A 15,576-nucleotide genomic window follows, 5' to 3' on the forward strand; every position below is an offset into this window, starting at 1 on the left:
GCAGGAAATCTTGGTGAGTTTTGCAGGAGATGAGCTCAGCTGTGTACTTGTTTCAGTCACAGCCTGTTACTGGACTCCTCAGGATAAAAGGATATTTTAGAAACAAATTTATTCATTGCTTATTTGAGGGTTTTTTTGCCTATTCTATTTGGATAAATGTAAAGCTACATTTATGTCCTTTGGACTAGCATTTTTTTGTGTGAGCCTACAGATATTAAGTCTGTCTTCATTGATTAGGTTTAAGAGCTCTCTTTTTGCAGTATTTGTGCAGATTTTTCCACAATTTTAACATAAATTAGAACAAAGCAAGCTCTCAGCTGACATTGCTTGCCATGGGGACTGAAAATCATGTTAACCATTCAGAAACTGCAAATTACAGGAGCTGTGGCCCTGACACCATCTCCATGGAAGCAGCAAAAGGTGTTCAAAAACCTGTGTAAATCCTCACCTTTAAATGCTCCTTTGGTTCAAGGTATGGTACTTCCAGAGTCTTGCAACATCAACAGTCAGCTGGACACAGACTGGGAAACTGAAAGTGGAGGAAAATGAACACACAGATTTTTAAAGGAAACACTTTAAAGGAGTCACCTAAAAACATAGATAGACATTTCTCTGCTTAACCTTATTCCACTCTAAGGGACATGACACTGTTTTGTGAATCTTGGAGTATCTCAATATCTGATGTGAGTGATTTGTCCAAGACCATTCAAGAAGTCTGTGACAGAACCTCCCATAGGTGCTGAACATCAGTGACAATATTCTGTACTACTTGCTACTCAGCAGTAAGTCTTTGCAGCTATTAAGACCTTACAAAAAACATAATTCTAACAGTTCAAATGTTAGAAAATATGTATGGAAGAAGAAAAGTGATTACTAGTAAAGATCACTGTTAAAAAGGGATGAGTTATCTCAAGGAGTATCTTAGTGGAACTTTAGGTTTTGTTGCTGACAGCAGCTCACATCATGAGTTTGTTCAAGTTTGTTTGGATAAGTGGGATTATTTACTAACAGTGCATCTGCTGTGGAGTACTGGATGCATTTTGGAATGTAGTGCTACCCAGTGAATGACCACATGATTTTATGTGGTCATTTGTTGCAAATCAAGGTGAAATGAACTGTTGCTAAAACATATAACACCAGAGTGTAGTCTCAGATAAAATCTGCAATACTGAAGTATAGACTATGGAGATGTTTTTAAGAGAATATCACTGTTAAAGATAATTAAGATGGTAAAATGGCATTCTTTTAGGATTGAAAGACCAAAAATAGGGTACTGTGAATAGCTGCTTTCACTGTCTGTTATCAGTCACAAAACTGGCTAGAAACATACGAACCTTCAACACTAATGAGTAACAATTATGTACAGCTACTTATAGGCTATTGCATGATTTCCCATTGTAAAGGTTTGTCAGTTCCTTGGGATTTGCACTAAAACTCTCCCTAATTTTCTAGGAGACTGTAAATATAGAATTAGTATGTGCTTTATGGTTTGTGTTCATGGTGATGGCAATTATTTAAATTCTTCCTGAAAGGGAAGGTGTGCCATAGTTATCTAGAAAAAACAAAACATTTAACATCTTTTGGGGTTAAAGTATACCCACATTTGAGGAGCTGATAATTCCTCCAACTTTTTTCAAAGAAATTTAATATAAAAGCTTTGGAGAGCTGCTGTGTTTAGAATACAATTGTTACAAAACATATAGAAACAACTTGAGTGGCTCAGAATTAAACATTTTTTCCCCTGGGATTTGATGACCTAATTAATCTGCTGCCCTTTAGAAACCTTTGCAGTCTCCACTGACAGCAGAAAAAATTAAAATAATTAAAATAGGATGTTGAATCTTTTCATGATCAGACAAAATGAAAAGTGTAAAAAAATTATAAACAATTGAAAGCTATGTGAGTTGTTTGTACTTATTTGTCTATAAGGAGTTTCCAATGTAGAATGTATTTACAGGTACACAGGTGTCATTTTTCATTTTGTTACAAATGATACTGGAATTATTAACAGTGAAACAAATATTTATTGATCTAGTGAAATATCAAAATCAGATATTCAGGTGGGTTTGGAATCTATCTTAACTGATGCTTATATAATTAAATTATAGATTCAGATTCTTTCTATGTATAGACCAAAAAGTTGCCCATTGGCAGGCTGAAATTACTTGCTGAGGACAAGAGGAATGACAACTTATATGTTTAATTTTATCACTGGATCAAGCTGAGGTAGATTTAGCTAAAAATTGGAAAAGATTTCATTTCATTTGAAAATTGTAAAATCTTTAGGGAGATACCAAAATTGTAATAAAAGAATGTTCAAAGAATCTGAGGAAGCCTTTTTAGCTCGATGTGCATGGGGTTTGTGGGTTGCTTTTTACTTAGAACTCTGTTAATAATACACAGACTGAATGAGTTTTATACAAAACAAATGAAACCAAACCCACAAATATTAGAAACTGCACAGAATTCTCATTTTTCATTTGGTCACTGTGTGAACAATGAAATAAACTTATGTAGGCTTCTCTTGCTAGCAGGTGTAATGTGAGTGGGTGAAATCTGTGCAATATTTTGCATCGTGTTAAATGACATTCTGTCAGCAAGGATGACTGCTGAAAATGACAGCTTCCAAAAGCACTCACTGGCACAGCTCCTTATCACCTGGTTAACGACAGTAAACTTGCTTTAAAAGTTCTCTAAGCACCAATAATGAATTTTCTCTTATGCATATCTATTGTAAGTTGAGGCCTCGATTCTGCTGCTGCTGGGCACCCTTCAGATCATGGTGGCGTATGTGGGCATCCTGCTGCTCACCAGTTTGCATCCCAATCCCATATGTCCTACTGTGTTTTAGTGTCTTCACCTGGCCTCTTTTCTCTAACTTACTCTTAACTCACTGGATAGCAGGCATGATGTGGTTTATCCACAAAAGATATGGCTCCTTAGTGCCAAAGGTTCAAATTTAGAGGTTAAGGGGTGTTCTCCTTGTTTTCAGCAGCCAGTGCACCAGGTGTGCTCCCAAATTGTATGTTTGTGTCTGCACTTCTGTATGTTTTCCATGTTGGGACTGTGTTTATTCCCAGTCATGGTCCTTTCTGTTTGCTCTGGAGCCCTAATTGGAGGCTCATCCTTTTCGTCTTGGATCCTGGTGCAGTCCCTGTTATCAGCCAAGTGGCAGCCCTCTGTGTGCCCAAGTTTTTAGTGCTCTGGCTCACATTCTAAAGCTGAGAGCATAGTACTCTCTACCTCATTTCCAATTTATGCTAGCAAGCTCTCAGGAATTGCAGAACTTGAATCTGCATTTGCATATCTGGCTCCAGATTTTTCCCATGTCTTTGAAACATCTCGATGTATAATCTATTAATGGCAAACATGTATTTTGTAAATTGCTTTTTATTTTTAGCTGCTTTGCTTGATACATGGGAACACAGATAATGAGCAGTGATACTTGCCAGAAAAACCCCCAATTTTCCCATGAGCACCAAAATTATCACATTTAATTCTTGTTTTCACCATAGTGAAGTTATCTTGAGTTACTACACTTGAATAATCCAACTGTAGCTGGAATGAGAGATGGTCAGGGCCTCTGAGAAACAAAGTTCCTAATGGGATGGGTTGCCAGCACAGTTGCTTCAAAGATGGGACAAATGTATTAGTGGCTACTGGTTTTTACTAGGTCAATTTTATGGACAGATGCTGCATTACTAACTCAAATTTTAAAGCTCCCCAGTTCTCTAACACCTGTCTAGCACTGTTCAGATTGATCTGGAGACTGCTGAGATTGAAGCACTCAAGCTAAAATTGCTGAATAATGATACACTGATGTCTTACATGGTTTTGCCTATTAATACACCTACTGATATGTTAACAAGATATTTTCTAAAGGATTCTTGCTTAAAATACTCAGTTCATTACTTGAAAAGTCTAGGCAATCTAAAATATACCTAAAGCTCATATAAGGTTTAAGGCAAGGGATGTCAGTTTTTTTCAAAATATACCCTTTACTGATATGTCAGCTTTTAAAAACTGGTACTACTTTTTGCTAATAACATATTATCATGAAAGAAATACTTCATTCATTGTTCCTCTGCTTTTATAACTAAAAAGGCTGCATTTAGGAACCTGTTTCCTGTTTTCAAAATTGAGCTTTATATCCCCCAATATACTCCTTGAAGCATCTAAAAACATCTCCAAATAATCCATCATTTCTGTAATACAGACTGTTTAGGCTGCACTGCACTCCTATGTATGTCTACATGCACTTTTGCATAAGTGTCTGCACAGCCAGTGCATTAATGTCAATCAGATCAGGTCAGGAGCTCAGTCTCTACTCCTGACACTTTTTAGAATTCTCCTATTCAAGCATCTTAAGGACAGACTCAGACACAGTGTACTTCAAACCAGCTGATGTGCAACCAAAGATATTTCATAAAAAGAAGCAAATGTTTTACAAATACATATTACACAAGAAAACCCCTTGGCTCATGCACAAAATGTATTATTAGGCTATAAACAAAAAACTGCAAAACATGTTTGAAGTATTATCAAAACTGTCATCAGAGTGCTGACAAGGAGTTTCCTAAAAATACCTTTCCAAAAATGTGACCAAGAGTCAAATAAGCAATAATACTCTAGAACTTTGAATGATTTAATAAGCTAGTGGGAATCAACTGCTTAGGGCAATTTAACCATGTTAGTCCTGTTCCCCCTGCAGAAAGGGAAGGCATGTTCCTGCATCCAAACAATACTTGTCAGCAATGAATTTCAGCTTATTGTCTGCAAGAAGTCAAAGAATGCTTCACAGCTTTTTTCCATTTGTAAATCAGTTGCAAATACTTAGCAATGTTAAAAACTGTGAGGAAACATGCCTGAAAAATCTTAGAAAATACTTATTTCTGCTTTTTCCTCTTATGTACCAAAGGAAAGCTTAGTGCTGTTCTGCTAGCATTGCTCAGCACCACTCACAGGTCATCTGAGGGAGGCTCTTGAGTGAAACAAGTCAGCTCATCCCCAAAGGCATTGTTGTGCTGCATGCACAGAGCTCCCAGCCTTCCATGACTACATAGGCAGAAAGTTAACACATGATGTACAGCTGGAGAAAGAGTGATAGAAATATTGGATGACAGCATTAATATACTGCATAAATCTCCCTAAAGAGCCAGGGACTTCAGGCAGAATTTTTTCCATTTGAATGTTAACTACTTGAATCTGGTTTCATGTTAAAATCAAGATTAACCCCCCCACCTTTTAGGTAATGATTTGGACTAATTACCTTTTTATGTTCTCTAGTTGTTAAAAGCTCTGAGTCATCCAGTTTTGGAATGCAAGGAGACAGGACTTAATTTCAGAAAGAGAAAAAAGGGACTGATCAAATTCAGACAGAGGCAAACAGAGCTACCCAGCCAAGGAATATACAGATCAAAAGTTTGAATTATGATCAAAAAGGATGTGATTTATATATATAAATATACATAATTTAATAATATATGATATAGTAGAATTTTTTTCCAATTAGCCTCTTAACACAAAGAGCCCACCTGAGGAGGAATTTAAAGTAACTCACAGGGAAATATCTTTCCCATGAGGTGAATTTGATTGACTTTGACAAGATATCTGGTATCTCAGCCTCAGCTGACTGCTGACCTGTACTGCAGTCAAAGTGTGGAACTAATTTCTTGTCACAGATTATTTCAAATACTAAGACAAACTTATTATTTCTCCCCAGAAATTTTAAATAAAACTGGGTAGAAACTGGATTGGAAAGAGAGGCTAAACTTGGGGTTGTGCTAAGAACTCCACTAGTCCATCAGCTAGACTTTCTTCCAAAAACTTTGCCATAAGAAGCAAACAATTATTTTATAACATTCCTAGTTCCCAATCTGTCCCAGGATAACGATTTAGTAGATAAATTTAGATCTTCCTTACTACTGGGGCTTTGCTCGTTGTTGCTACGTAAACTAAGGTAGCAATTTTACATCATCTCTCTGAATAGTAAATGCATTGTACTTGTATTTTTTTGTATCCAGTATGTGGGAAATATTAAATACATCCAATTGTTGTATAATGTACATTTATAGATGGAATAGCAGATTCAAAAAGAAAAAAGGTGTTTAGTACAGAACATCTGTGTGGATACTATAACTTTTCATTTTCATACATGGTAGCTAACTATTTAAAAAATAAACACATTTTTCATCACATTACTTACTTAATAGTTTTTTGAGCCCTTAGATTTAACAAACCAAATCTATGTGTAGGTTTTATAACTTTTTGTGAAATTAGTTTGGGCAATATAGATAAATAGGTACAAGCACTAACAAATTGTAAATCTGAAATTAACATGCTCCTATCTTGGATTTTGTTATATCTGGAATACAGATTTTATTAAAGCTGGTAGTGCTCAATAGCAAACCTTCTCTGGGTTACTGTTTTGCAGAGGTAGTACTCTTCATTTAGTTATGGTTCTGTCCATCTGCTCTGCAGATTCAAGCAGGGATAGACAGCTATCTGAAAAAGATAACACAATTTCTTCACAGTCACGTTTGACATCTTGGCTTTCCTTGGAACCATTACTTGATTTCTGCCCAGCCCCTCCTCCCAGTAAGACAGTAAGCTGATTAATGGAATGCCACTAACAGGAATTAGCTAAAATAGTATTAGATACAACACAGTGTCTGAATGCAAAAGAAAGACCTGCATCTAAACTCATTTCCAAGCAATCATAGTAAAAATTTATAAACAATCATGTTTTGAAGATTAAATGCTTTATGGGAGTACCAAAATTTTATGCCTCATTTGTGAAGTGTGGCTAAAACCAACAGAAGGGAGAAAATGAGGTCTGTTCACATTGATCAAAGCAAATTCATTAAGCTGAAGCAGCGTCTTCCAAGTAGAGGTTTAACGTGAGAGAATCACTTTTATGTGATCCTGTACGTGTGTCCTGTATGCAATTGTACAGTCCAGCTTACATAACATAAGACAGAGACCAAATTTAAGAGGTGATTAAGCAATTTTGAGGCTCTCTAGGTACTGTGACAATTTTACGCTTCTCGATGGGATCTCTTTCTCTTTAGGCCTACCTTGATGCCTGAGCCATGGAATTCTCATTTTTCCAGTTGTTGCTGAGCTGAAATGCTTAACAAAGAGTGATCTTGGGGCACACCCCACCAGTGCATCTCCATTCTGTGTCAGAAGCACAATAAATCTGCATCTATCCAACCAGGAGAGCATCAGGGAAATCTGTGCTTTGACTCCAGAACATCGAATATAAAATTCCATGCTTTTATAAACCAACCTAGAGGTTGCTGTGCTTCAAGCATAGCCTGTTTTAAGTCAGCTTTAAGTTAACTCCACTTCAGCCAATAATATCTCAGGACAAAACCTTTGAAGCCAGGCAGCTTTGAAAAGCTCTCTGGTGTGCTTTGCACTGAGTAGAATAAATAGCGTGGTCTGGGGTTTTGTGAAACTCCCTTGCATGCTTCCAAGAATGCAGGGTTAGTCCCACTTCACAAAATACTAATGTATGAAGGATTTTTACAGCTATCAAGAGGCTGAGTTTGTCAGTCTGTACAATTTTTAAGATGATGAGGCAGATTATAGGTAGCATTAAGTAAACCCACCAGTTGTGTGTCTGTTGGAATGTTATGAAAAGAAGAAGGTAAAATTAAACCTAAGGAAGCTAAGAAACTTTAGAGGGTTTTAAACATTGTGGAAAACCAAAAAAGGTTAATGCATCAGCACATTGTATCTGTAGTGGTACAAAAGCAGAATTAGAGGTTTTGTTTTATCATTAACCCCGGGTAGAGTTTATATTAATTACAAATTGAGTTTGCAACAGTTTTCAGTAAATGAATAGCAGTACAGAAAAGTAAGACCTTCATTTGTGTGCAATTGCATGTGAGGATTTTACTCACAATTACCATAGATAGGGATAAATGAGATTTAAATGATTTCTAATGGATGTTTTAGATTGAAGTTTGCCATCTGCTGCTGTGTAATACTAAGGGTTATATCTGCAGTAAACCTGACTTCTTCCCTGTTTCACTTCAGTCTTGGTCTCTGATCATTTATGCTGTGTTGTATTGATAGTTGACTCCAACTACAGCACAGCTTACAAGATAATTCATCCACTTGAGGTGCCACTTGAAGCATTTCAGACTGTACCATGTTTGTCTGATCAGCTCAAGATAATTCTTCAAGACTGCAAACTCAACATATATGTGTAAACATAAAGACCCAGATAATTAATGTGTGGTACACATCTACTGTTATGGTGAAACAGAACTAAGGGATTAGAAAAATACTTTGTCCTTCATATTCCTTATCTCATCTGCCCTCTGGTTGATGTGATGGACAAACTGCTGAGAACTGACATTCAGAAAGCGAGACTAGATCTTTAAAAAGACAAAGGGCAAGAAGGATGGTGCTTGGCAGTGTCCTTGCCATAGGTGTTATGAAGGCTGAAAGCCTCATGGCCTCAGACAGAACAAGTCCATTGAGAGCCATTAAATATGACACTTCCTTTGGTACAGTGCACCCCTGAGACACAGGGCAGGGGATTCTTGCAAGACATTTTGCTGAGGATTTCAGATGTGAAATCTCCTTGAATTCCTGGATTTGCTTCAGTGCATCTGGAATTTGTGACTTTAACTCCTTGTTCTGCACTTTGGGTGAGAAGTCAACATTAATCCCTTCAAGTGAATATATCTTGGTTTTGAGGATGGAGATTTTCCTGTTCTCATATTATTAGCCAAGCTCTGTCTCCATTTTTAATCAGAAGGCAAATCAATTCCTTTAATCTTTCTTTAATTGGAAGTTATGGAAAATGCCATTTGACATGCATGAAATGAGCAGCAAACTTTTCCAGAAGGAAAAGACTTCTTTTTATACTTTGATCTCTGGTATTAATGCAGTCTTAAATATTACTTCATGAATAGAAATGACAATGCATTACTTGATTAGAGTTTAATTGTATCTAGAATTAAATGATAAAGTTGTTGAGTAGTTTTTAGGAATTCAATCTTAGATTATTGCCAAGGTGTTCTACTAGGTTCAGGTGTTCCAGAGTTATGGAATTCTTTTGAAGTAGTTCAGCATCTGCCCAAACTGAAACATTTCTTCTAGTATTGGTTAGCTGCAATTTTTGCTTCATAAAGCATTAGTGAAGCAAATCTATAATATATAATTAGATAGATTAGCCTGAAACATTGGGCTTAAAATCCAACTCCGTAAGTGAGAATGAATTTTTTTATATGTTGCTAATTATAAAGTGAATGCAAATCACAGCTGCTCATACTAACAGATCCTTTGTGACAGAACAAGAGAATTTCAGCTTTGCTCCTGGGTTAGAGTTAGCAGAATGCCTGGCTGCTTGAAAATGTTCTCTTTACGATCAAAAGCAGAGCATGGAGTTGTATTGCAGTGACTCCCAGAGCTCTGTTTTTTGAGCTCTGCTCAAAGTAAAATTGTAAATATTAGTCTCTCAGGTTTTTCGAAATGATACATAGCAGAAAATGTTGGCACCAATACTGGAGGAATTTATGTCTTCACTCTGAACTCTGGTGACTTGCAACAACTGCCTGCCAATGGTATAGTTGCTAGATGCAAAATGCATTCAGATGTATTTGAAATTTAATTAAAATGTTCGCTCTGATCAGTTATTGCTAGAAAAAACACTTGGCCTTATGGTATGAGTCAGGTCTATGAAGCAAACTCAATTCTAAAGTAGTAAAATAATTATGAATAGACATTTAAACAAAAATTGAGTAAATATTATTCTTAAAACATAAGGCCAGATGCCTACACTTGAAAGAAGGCAAGGGGCAATCCACTGGGATGAGGGAGAAATTCAGCCTGGGCACTGGGATGTTCTACTCAGTGACTTTGATGCTTCATTGCTAAAACTTCTCAAACATAGGGGACTTGCTTTGGCAGAATGGGTATGGATGATAAAACCTGAAACACCACAGCCACTGTCCTTAACAGAGCCCCCTGATGCGCCAAGGATTGCTGAAAGCGTTGCCCTGGAGACTAAGTAGGTATAATGGCAGCATTGTGAAAGACTTGCCCATATGAATATTGCAGGACTGAACAATGAAAGCTTGGGATCTCTTGAAATTGAAGGAAATGATCCAGGTCTCACTGAATGGCTATAACCCTTTTCTATTTTAACTTCTCCAAAATACAGTTTTATTGGAAGAGGAAAAAAATCCAAATCAAAGATATATTTTCATGTTTTTCTTTTTTGAAGCAAGTGTAATTTTAAGTTACTTTTCAGTACCTCAGTTCAATTAAAAAAGCATTTTAAAAGATGATGCATAGATTCTTTTAAAAGGTGCATGAAGAAGCTGTGTAAACTAATCTGGTTTGTTTACTTTGCTAAGTATAAACTGATGTTATTACAGATTACCATTGAAGAGAAGTGCCTTTGGGCCTTAATCTGCAAAGACTTAATGCTTCTGTCTAACCCTCCAACAACCCCTCTTGCAGAAACTGAGGTTGATATTAATTAAGACAGGGGATAAAACAAAAGAAGTAATTTTGAAAAATATTTGTTCCCACGTTTAGTAGGTTTATTCCAACAGAGATGTTAGGGAGAGGTGTCAAACTTGACTGTCAATAGAGCTCAAAGCCTAATCAAAGCTTTCAGATACAACAAACACAATGGCATTAACAGGAGAGAAAACAGATTTGCAACTAGATTGTTCTACAACACCATAAGTATTTTTATCATCTGCTGAATTTCCATGACTATAAAAAATTTTAAGAAAAATCTAATGCAAAAGCTGGAATAATTCCTCTTCAAGAAGAACCGTTTCCAAGAAGCTTCGTGTCAGAACAATTTTTGTGACTTACCAAAATATCTTTTTGCACCTGTATCCTATACACAAACATTTCCCTGTTTAAAAATATCTGTTTTTCTGAATAGGCCTTTTTAGATCTCCATGGGTATGTTTCACAAGTCCATCCTTTGATAGGTATAATGAGCTAGCTGAGAATAGCAAGTGGAAGAGATCTTTATAGAAAATGTTTGAGTCTATAAAGAGTGTATTGAAAGCTCTGTTACTTCAACGTCGCTTTAAAAAAAAAACCACCAGCAACAACTTTTTAAATTTCATTCGGCCTTGATCTGGATATAATTTACATTCAGAAGTTTTCCTGGGATGTTTCCATGTTTCCATTGTGTTTCTAAAATTGTGTTCATGCTTTTCACACAGATTCATTCTCATTTATTTCTTTTTGAATTGATTTAAGATGTCTGAGTGCATTTGACTGCTGTATTTCAGGAAAAATGGTGGGAATTCCATGTTACAACAGCTCATACTGCTTGTACAGTTGAGATTCACATTGCTGTTTATTTTCTCAAATGATCATCCTAATATTTCAGTGTAGTTTGTGATCATCATCTTGAGATCTGAAATATAGCTCATGTTCTCAGCATTTGTTTCAGTGTAGTTTGTGATCATCATCTTAACTGGAGATCTGAAATATAGCTCATGTTCTCAGCATTTAAAGAACAGAACTGTTGCAGTACTCCATTTATGTTTGATAATATTTCTGATCCAAATGTTAGCTTCACTCAGCATTTTGTTTTAGGGTATGTGTTAGGAATGCAAAGGGAATGTGACCAGTGCTTTCTTGCTCTTATTGTTGTTCTTGGATTTCTGAAGGAATGCATAGAATGTTATGTAACCTGAATGATCAAATTTTCCTTTCTCTGACTCTTCATTGCTGTTAATGCAGTGATCTACTCTATAAGATCATCTTATTTCTTGCAGATGAATGATGCAATGGGATTTGAATTGCCATGGGTGTATTTTGTCAGTCTCGTCATCTTTGGGTCATTTTTCGTACTAAATCTTGTTCTTGGTGTATTGAGCGGGTAAGCATACACCTTTTTCATCATGAAGGCAGAGTCCTGAATTCAGTTGCCAAGAACACACAGGTTATCTCATACAGGTGAGATTTCAGTTGGGATGGCATCTTTTAATAAACCTCAGAACACAAAAACCTCAATTAGAACACAAAAAGTTCTCTGTAGCTATCATATAAATAACATACAAACACTAAAATCAGAATTTAGACCTATCAGTATGTATTCTTCATGTCCTTTTGGCAAAGTCATAAAAAACACTAACAATTCTCATGCACTCATTTAGAAGTTATTTCAATTAATTCTGTATTGCCTCGCATCTACAACAAAATTTGGGTAAGTAAATTTAAACAGTTGTTCGTTCATTTTTTCCAAGATCTGGATAAGCCATAAACTTTATGTTGAACCTACGTGATCTGGCAGCTGCAAAAAGGACTCTGCTGTTTAATGAATGACTGAATCATAACTTATTTCCTTGCGTTTTACAGGTAAATGATGCAATAGGATGTGAGTGGCCATGGATCTATTTTGTTAGTCTTATCATCCTTGGCTCATTTTTCGTACTTAACCTGGTTCTTGGTGTACTTAGTGGGTAAGCAGTTGAGTTAACATTGTGTATGCTACTGCTATTTGTAAGATGGCCTCTGCATTTACTCCAGCTTCTCAGCAATGGCTTTTTTGCATGCACTTGAGATTCTTGTGTCATCCTACCAGTGTTTGCTCTTTGGACTGAACTGTGTGATTCGAGCGCCTGTATCTGTCTTGACATCACGTTCACCATGCTTGCCAAAAATATTCATTAAATGAGGCACTAATCTCCTTATTCTATAATATTCCTGCAGGGAAAAAGGTTTTGTGCACAGAGATGGGCGGTGCACCCGCACAAATATTCTCCCCTGTTGTTATATACAAGTGTCTTTTTCTGAAAGACCAACTTTTGCTTTTCTTCAAAAAGTCATAAAGCAATTGGAGTGTTATTTATGTTTACCAGGCACATATTTTGCTCAAAATATTGCAAAATATTTTTAATGAGTGCTTCAGGATTTGTCTTACAGAGAGTGTGGCTGCACTAACCCAACACAGTGTTCAATGGTTCCTGGGTTGTAGAGCTGGGAACTGCTGTGACAGCCTGCACCAGGAACTGATATATTTATCAATAATAAAGTATCAATTTAATATTGCTGTCAGTTGGAGGTCGTCACAGCTTTTTGTTGGTTTTTACACTCCAGGGTCCAGCCAAGAAATAAAGTCATGTCAGTTCTAGCTGTATAATGTGCTTTGAAACTGTAGTTTATGGCAAGAGTTTGCCAGGTTTTCTTTTTACAAAGCCCCCTTACTTGAAGTTACAACCCTCTTTCGTCTGCCATTTCCTGGTTTCTAACACACTTGAGCTTGGGAAACTCCAGTTTATGGTAAAGATATTTTTTGACAAATATATAAAAGATCTAGCTAGCAATTGAATGCTGAAAAGAAAATTAGTATGGTTGTATGCATTAGTTTTTAGTTTTACAGCAAAAAATATTTTCCTGGCAATCTCATGCAAATTGTGCCATCTTTGTTAGCCAACAGAAAAATTTCTCTTGCATAGAACGCAGCCTGACACTGCAGTTGATGGTGTCATCAGGATGCTGACAGTGTGTGCAGCCCTATTCATGGTTTTACCACATTGTATCCATTGTATCTGAAAGAAATTATAATGCATTATTATATATTATTCCTAGAAATCAGATAAGCCAACAAAATTTCTAGGTGTTGATGTAACTTTGTTACAAGAGCACTTTTATCTGATGAGCAGTTTTACAGTGTGCTTTTTAAAATCTTTCGTCATTTATCTGTGATAGATTACTGCTGCACACAGGAAACCAGGGAAAGCATAGTTTTACCTTACTGTCAGACTTGCTTTGCAAAGCAGATGTTTAAAAGCAAAATGGTAGTGCTAAACCCACACTACTGAGTTTTAGGTTTAATCTCTTCCTTCCAAGACCTGTCCTGTAAAGTCTGATTTATACAGTCATATCAGCTTTCTTTTATCCAAGGACACGTGTGTAAATTATTGCAAAACTAAGGGCGTAGCTTTAGCCATGCTGGAAAATGAAATTAGAAGGAGAAGGACACATAAATGAGGGTAGTTACAGTGTAATTTATTTCTTCTTTTGATGCTGATACCTAACATTGCTGTGTGACTGGACTTCGCACTGAAGTCATTAGAGGATTAGGCTCTCACAGTTCCTTCTCTGGCCCTTAAGAACATCACAAGCACCAATTAGTTTTCTTCCTGTCCTGTGAAGGTGTCTGGTAACAGATAATAAATATTCTTATTTTTCCTCCCATGCCTCAAATTGTTATTGGTTTCAGATTTTTCTGTTTTTTAAAAGAAATTTACGGGGAAAATGGCACCAAATTTGGTGTTTTGTTACGTGCGTTAATTTTTTTTCCTGAAGTAATGGAAATTCAGAGATACTCTCATGAATCAGCTTAACATTTGTTTTAATAAATTTAAAATATTGTGTGTAGTTTGCAGCATTATGATGCATATATTTGTCGGAATATGGAGTAGCTTTTTAGGTGCCATTCCAATACCGGGAAGAGGCGTCCCCTCGTCCTTGGGTTCCTTCCTGCAGACAAGAAATCACCACTGATTTCTAGGTTTTGTGTGATCCACAGAGCTCTGATGCTCCTCAAAACCCTTGCTGGCTTCCCTTGGATTTTCAGTGCACAGCAATGGCAGTGACAAGTGAACTCTCCTTAAATTCATCAAGCCATTAATTGCTGAATTTATTTTTCTGCCATAGTGTCAGCCAGGGTCAATTGAGTGCTCAGCGTGCTTGATGAATTGTCTGAATCCATGTTTGCCCTAAATACATGAAAGAGCCTTCCTAAAACTCCCATTTTTTGTTTTCTTTCTGAAGAAAATGACGGTAGAGAGCTGAGACACGTGATATGTAAATATCACCAAGGGCTGACATTGAAAGTGCAAGGAGGAAGTCAAAGGGAATACTCCTGAAAGATACCTAGCATAGCAAACTGATGTTTGGTCCAGAAGTGAAGAGAATGTCCTGGCATACTTGTTTGAGACTCTGACAAACAAGGGCAAGTGTGGAATACTGTTACTCTGATTTATTTTGATCAGTATATGACAGTTGTATATAAATAATTTTCCCCATATTTTCTGTTTAGACCTACTAGCCTGGTCTAAATTTTATGGATAAAATTGATGTACTGGTAAAATCCAATAATGTTTTTGTGTTTCTTAGTAGAAAGATAATATTTTTCATTCTGAGCCAAGCATTGAATATGCAACACATAATTTTTTTTTGTTTTTATTTAAAAATAAAATTAGCTTGTATGTTTAATACTTTTCAAACCATAACATGAAACTTGGTTTATGATAAATCTACAGGAAAATTGAATTTTACTAAACCAATCAAATGTCAAGAATGCAAAAATTATGCCAACTTACTTGAAAGCATGGCTTTGCATACAGATTTTGAAAGTGGAATCTGAATGCCTAATACCTTTTCTGTATTAAAGTGTTACTTCCTTTATATCAGGTTATGCTGTGTACATTTAAATCTGTCTGCTGTTTTTGATCCGTTTGTGGTTTTAAAATATTCAGTTATTCTCTTTGCACTCCTTTGTTATTCTGTGACCATCTGCCCCTTTGTATTTCTGTAATGCCTCTTGTGCACTGCATGTTTGATGTATTA

General features: G+C 36.3%; 1 protein-coding gene across 1 annotated transcript in view; it reads left to right on the forward strand.

The window, feature by feature from the left end:
* The window catches only part of CACNA1D (calcium voltage-gated channel subunit alpha1 D), a 169,564-nt gene that overhangs the window by 66,787 nt on the left and 87,201 nt on the right, over positions 1-15,576 (forward strand). Inside the window, 1 exon segment of the mRNA XM_017732415.1 lies at positions 12,358-12,461. Coding sequence (XP_017587904.1) covers positions 12,358-12,461 — 104 coding nt within the window.

This window comes from Corvus brachyrhynchos, unplaced genomic scaffold, assembly GCF_000691975.1.
Source record: "Corvus brachyrhynchos isolate BGI_N302 unplaced genomic scaffold, ASM69197v1 scaffold4, whole genome shotgun sequence".
Classification (NCBI taxonomy): Eukaryota; Metazoa; Chordata; class Aves; order Passeriformes; family Corvidae; genus Corvus; species Corvus brachyrhynchos.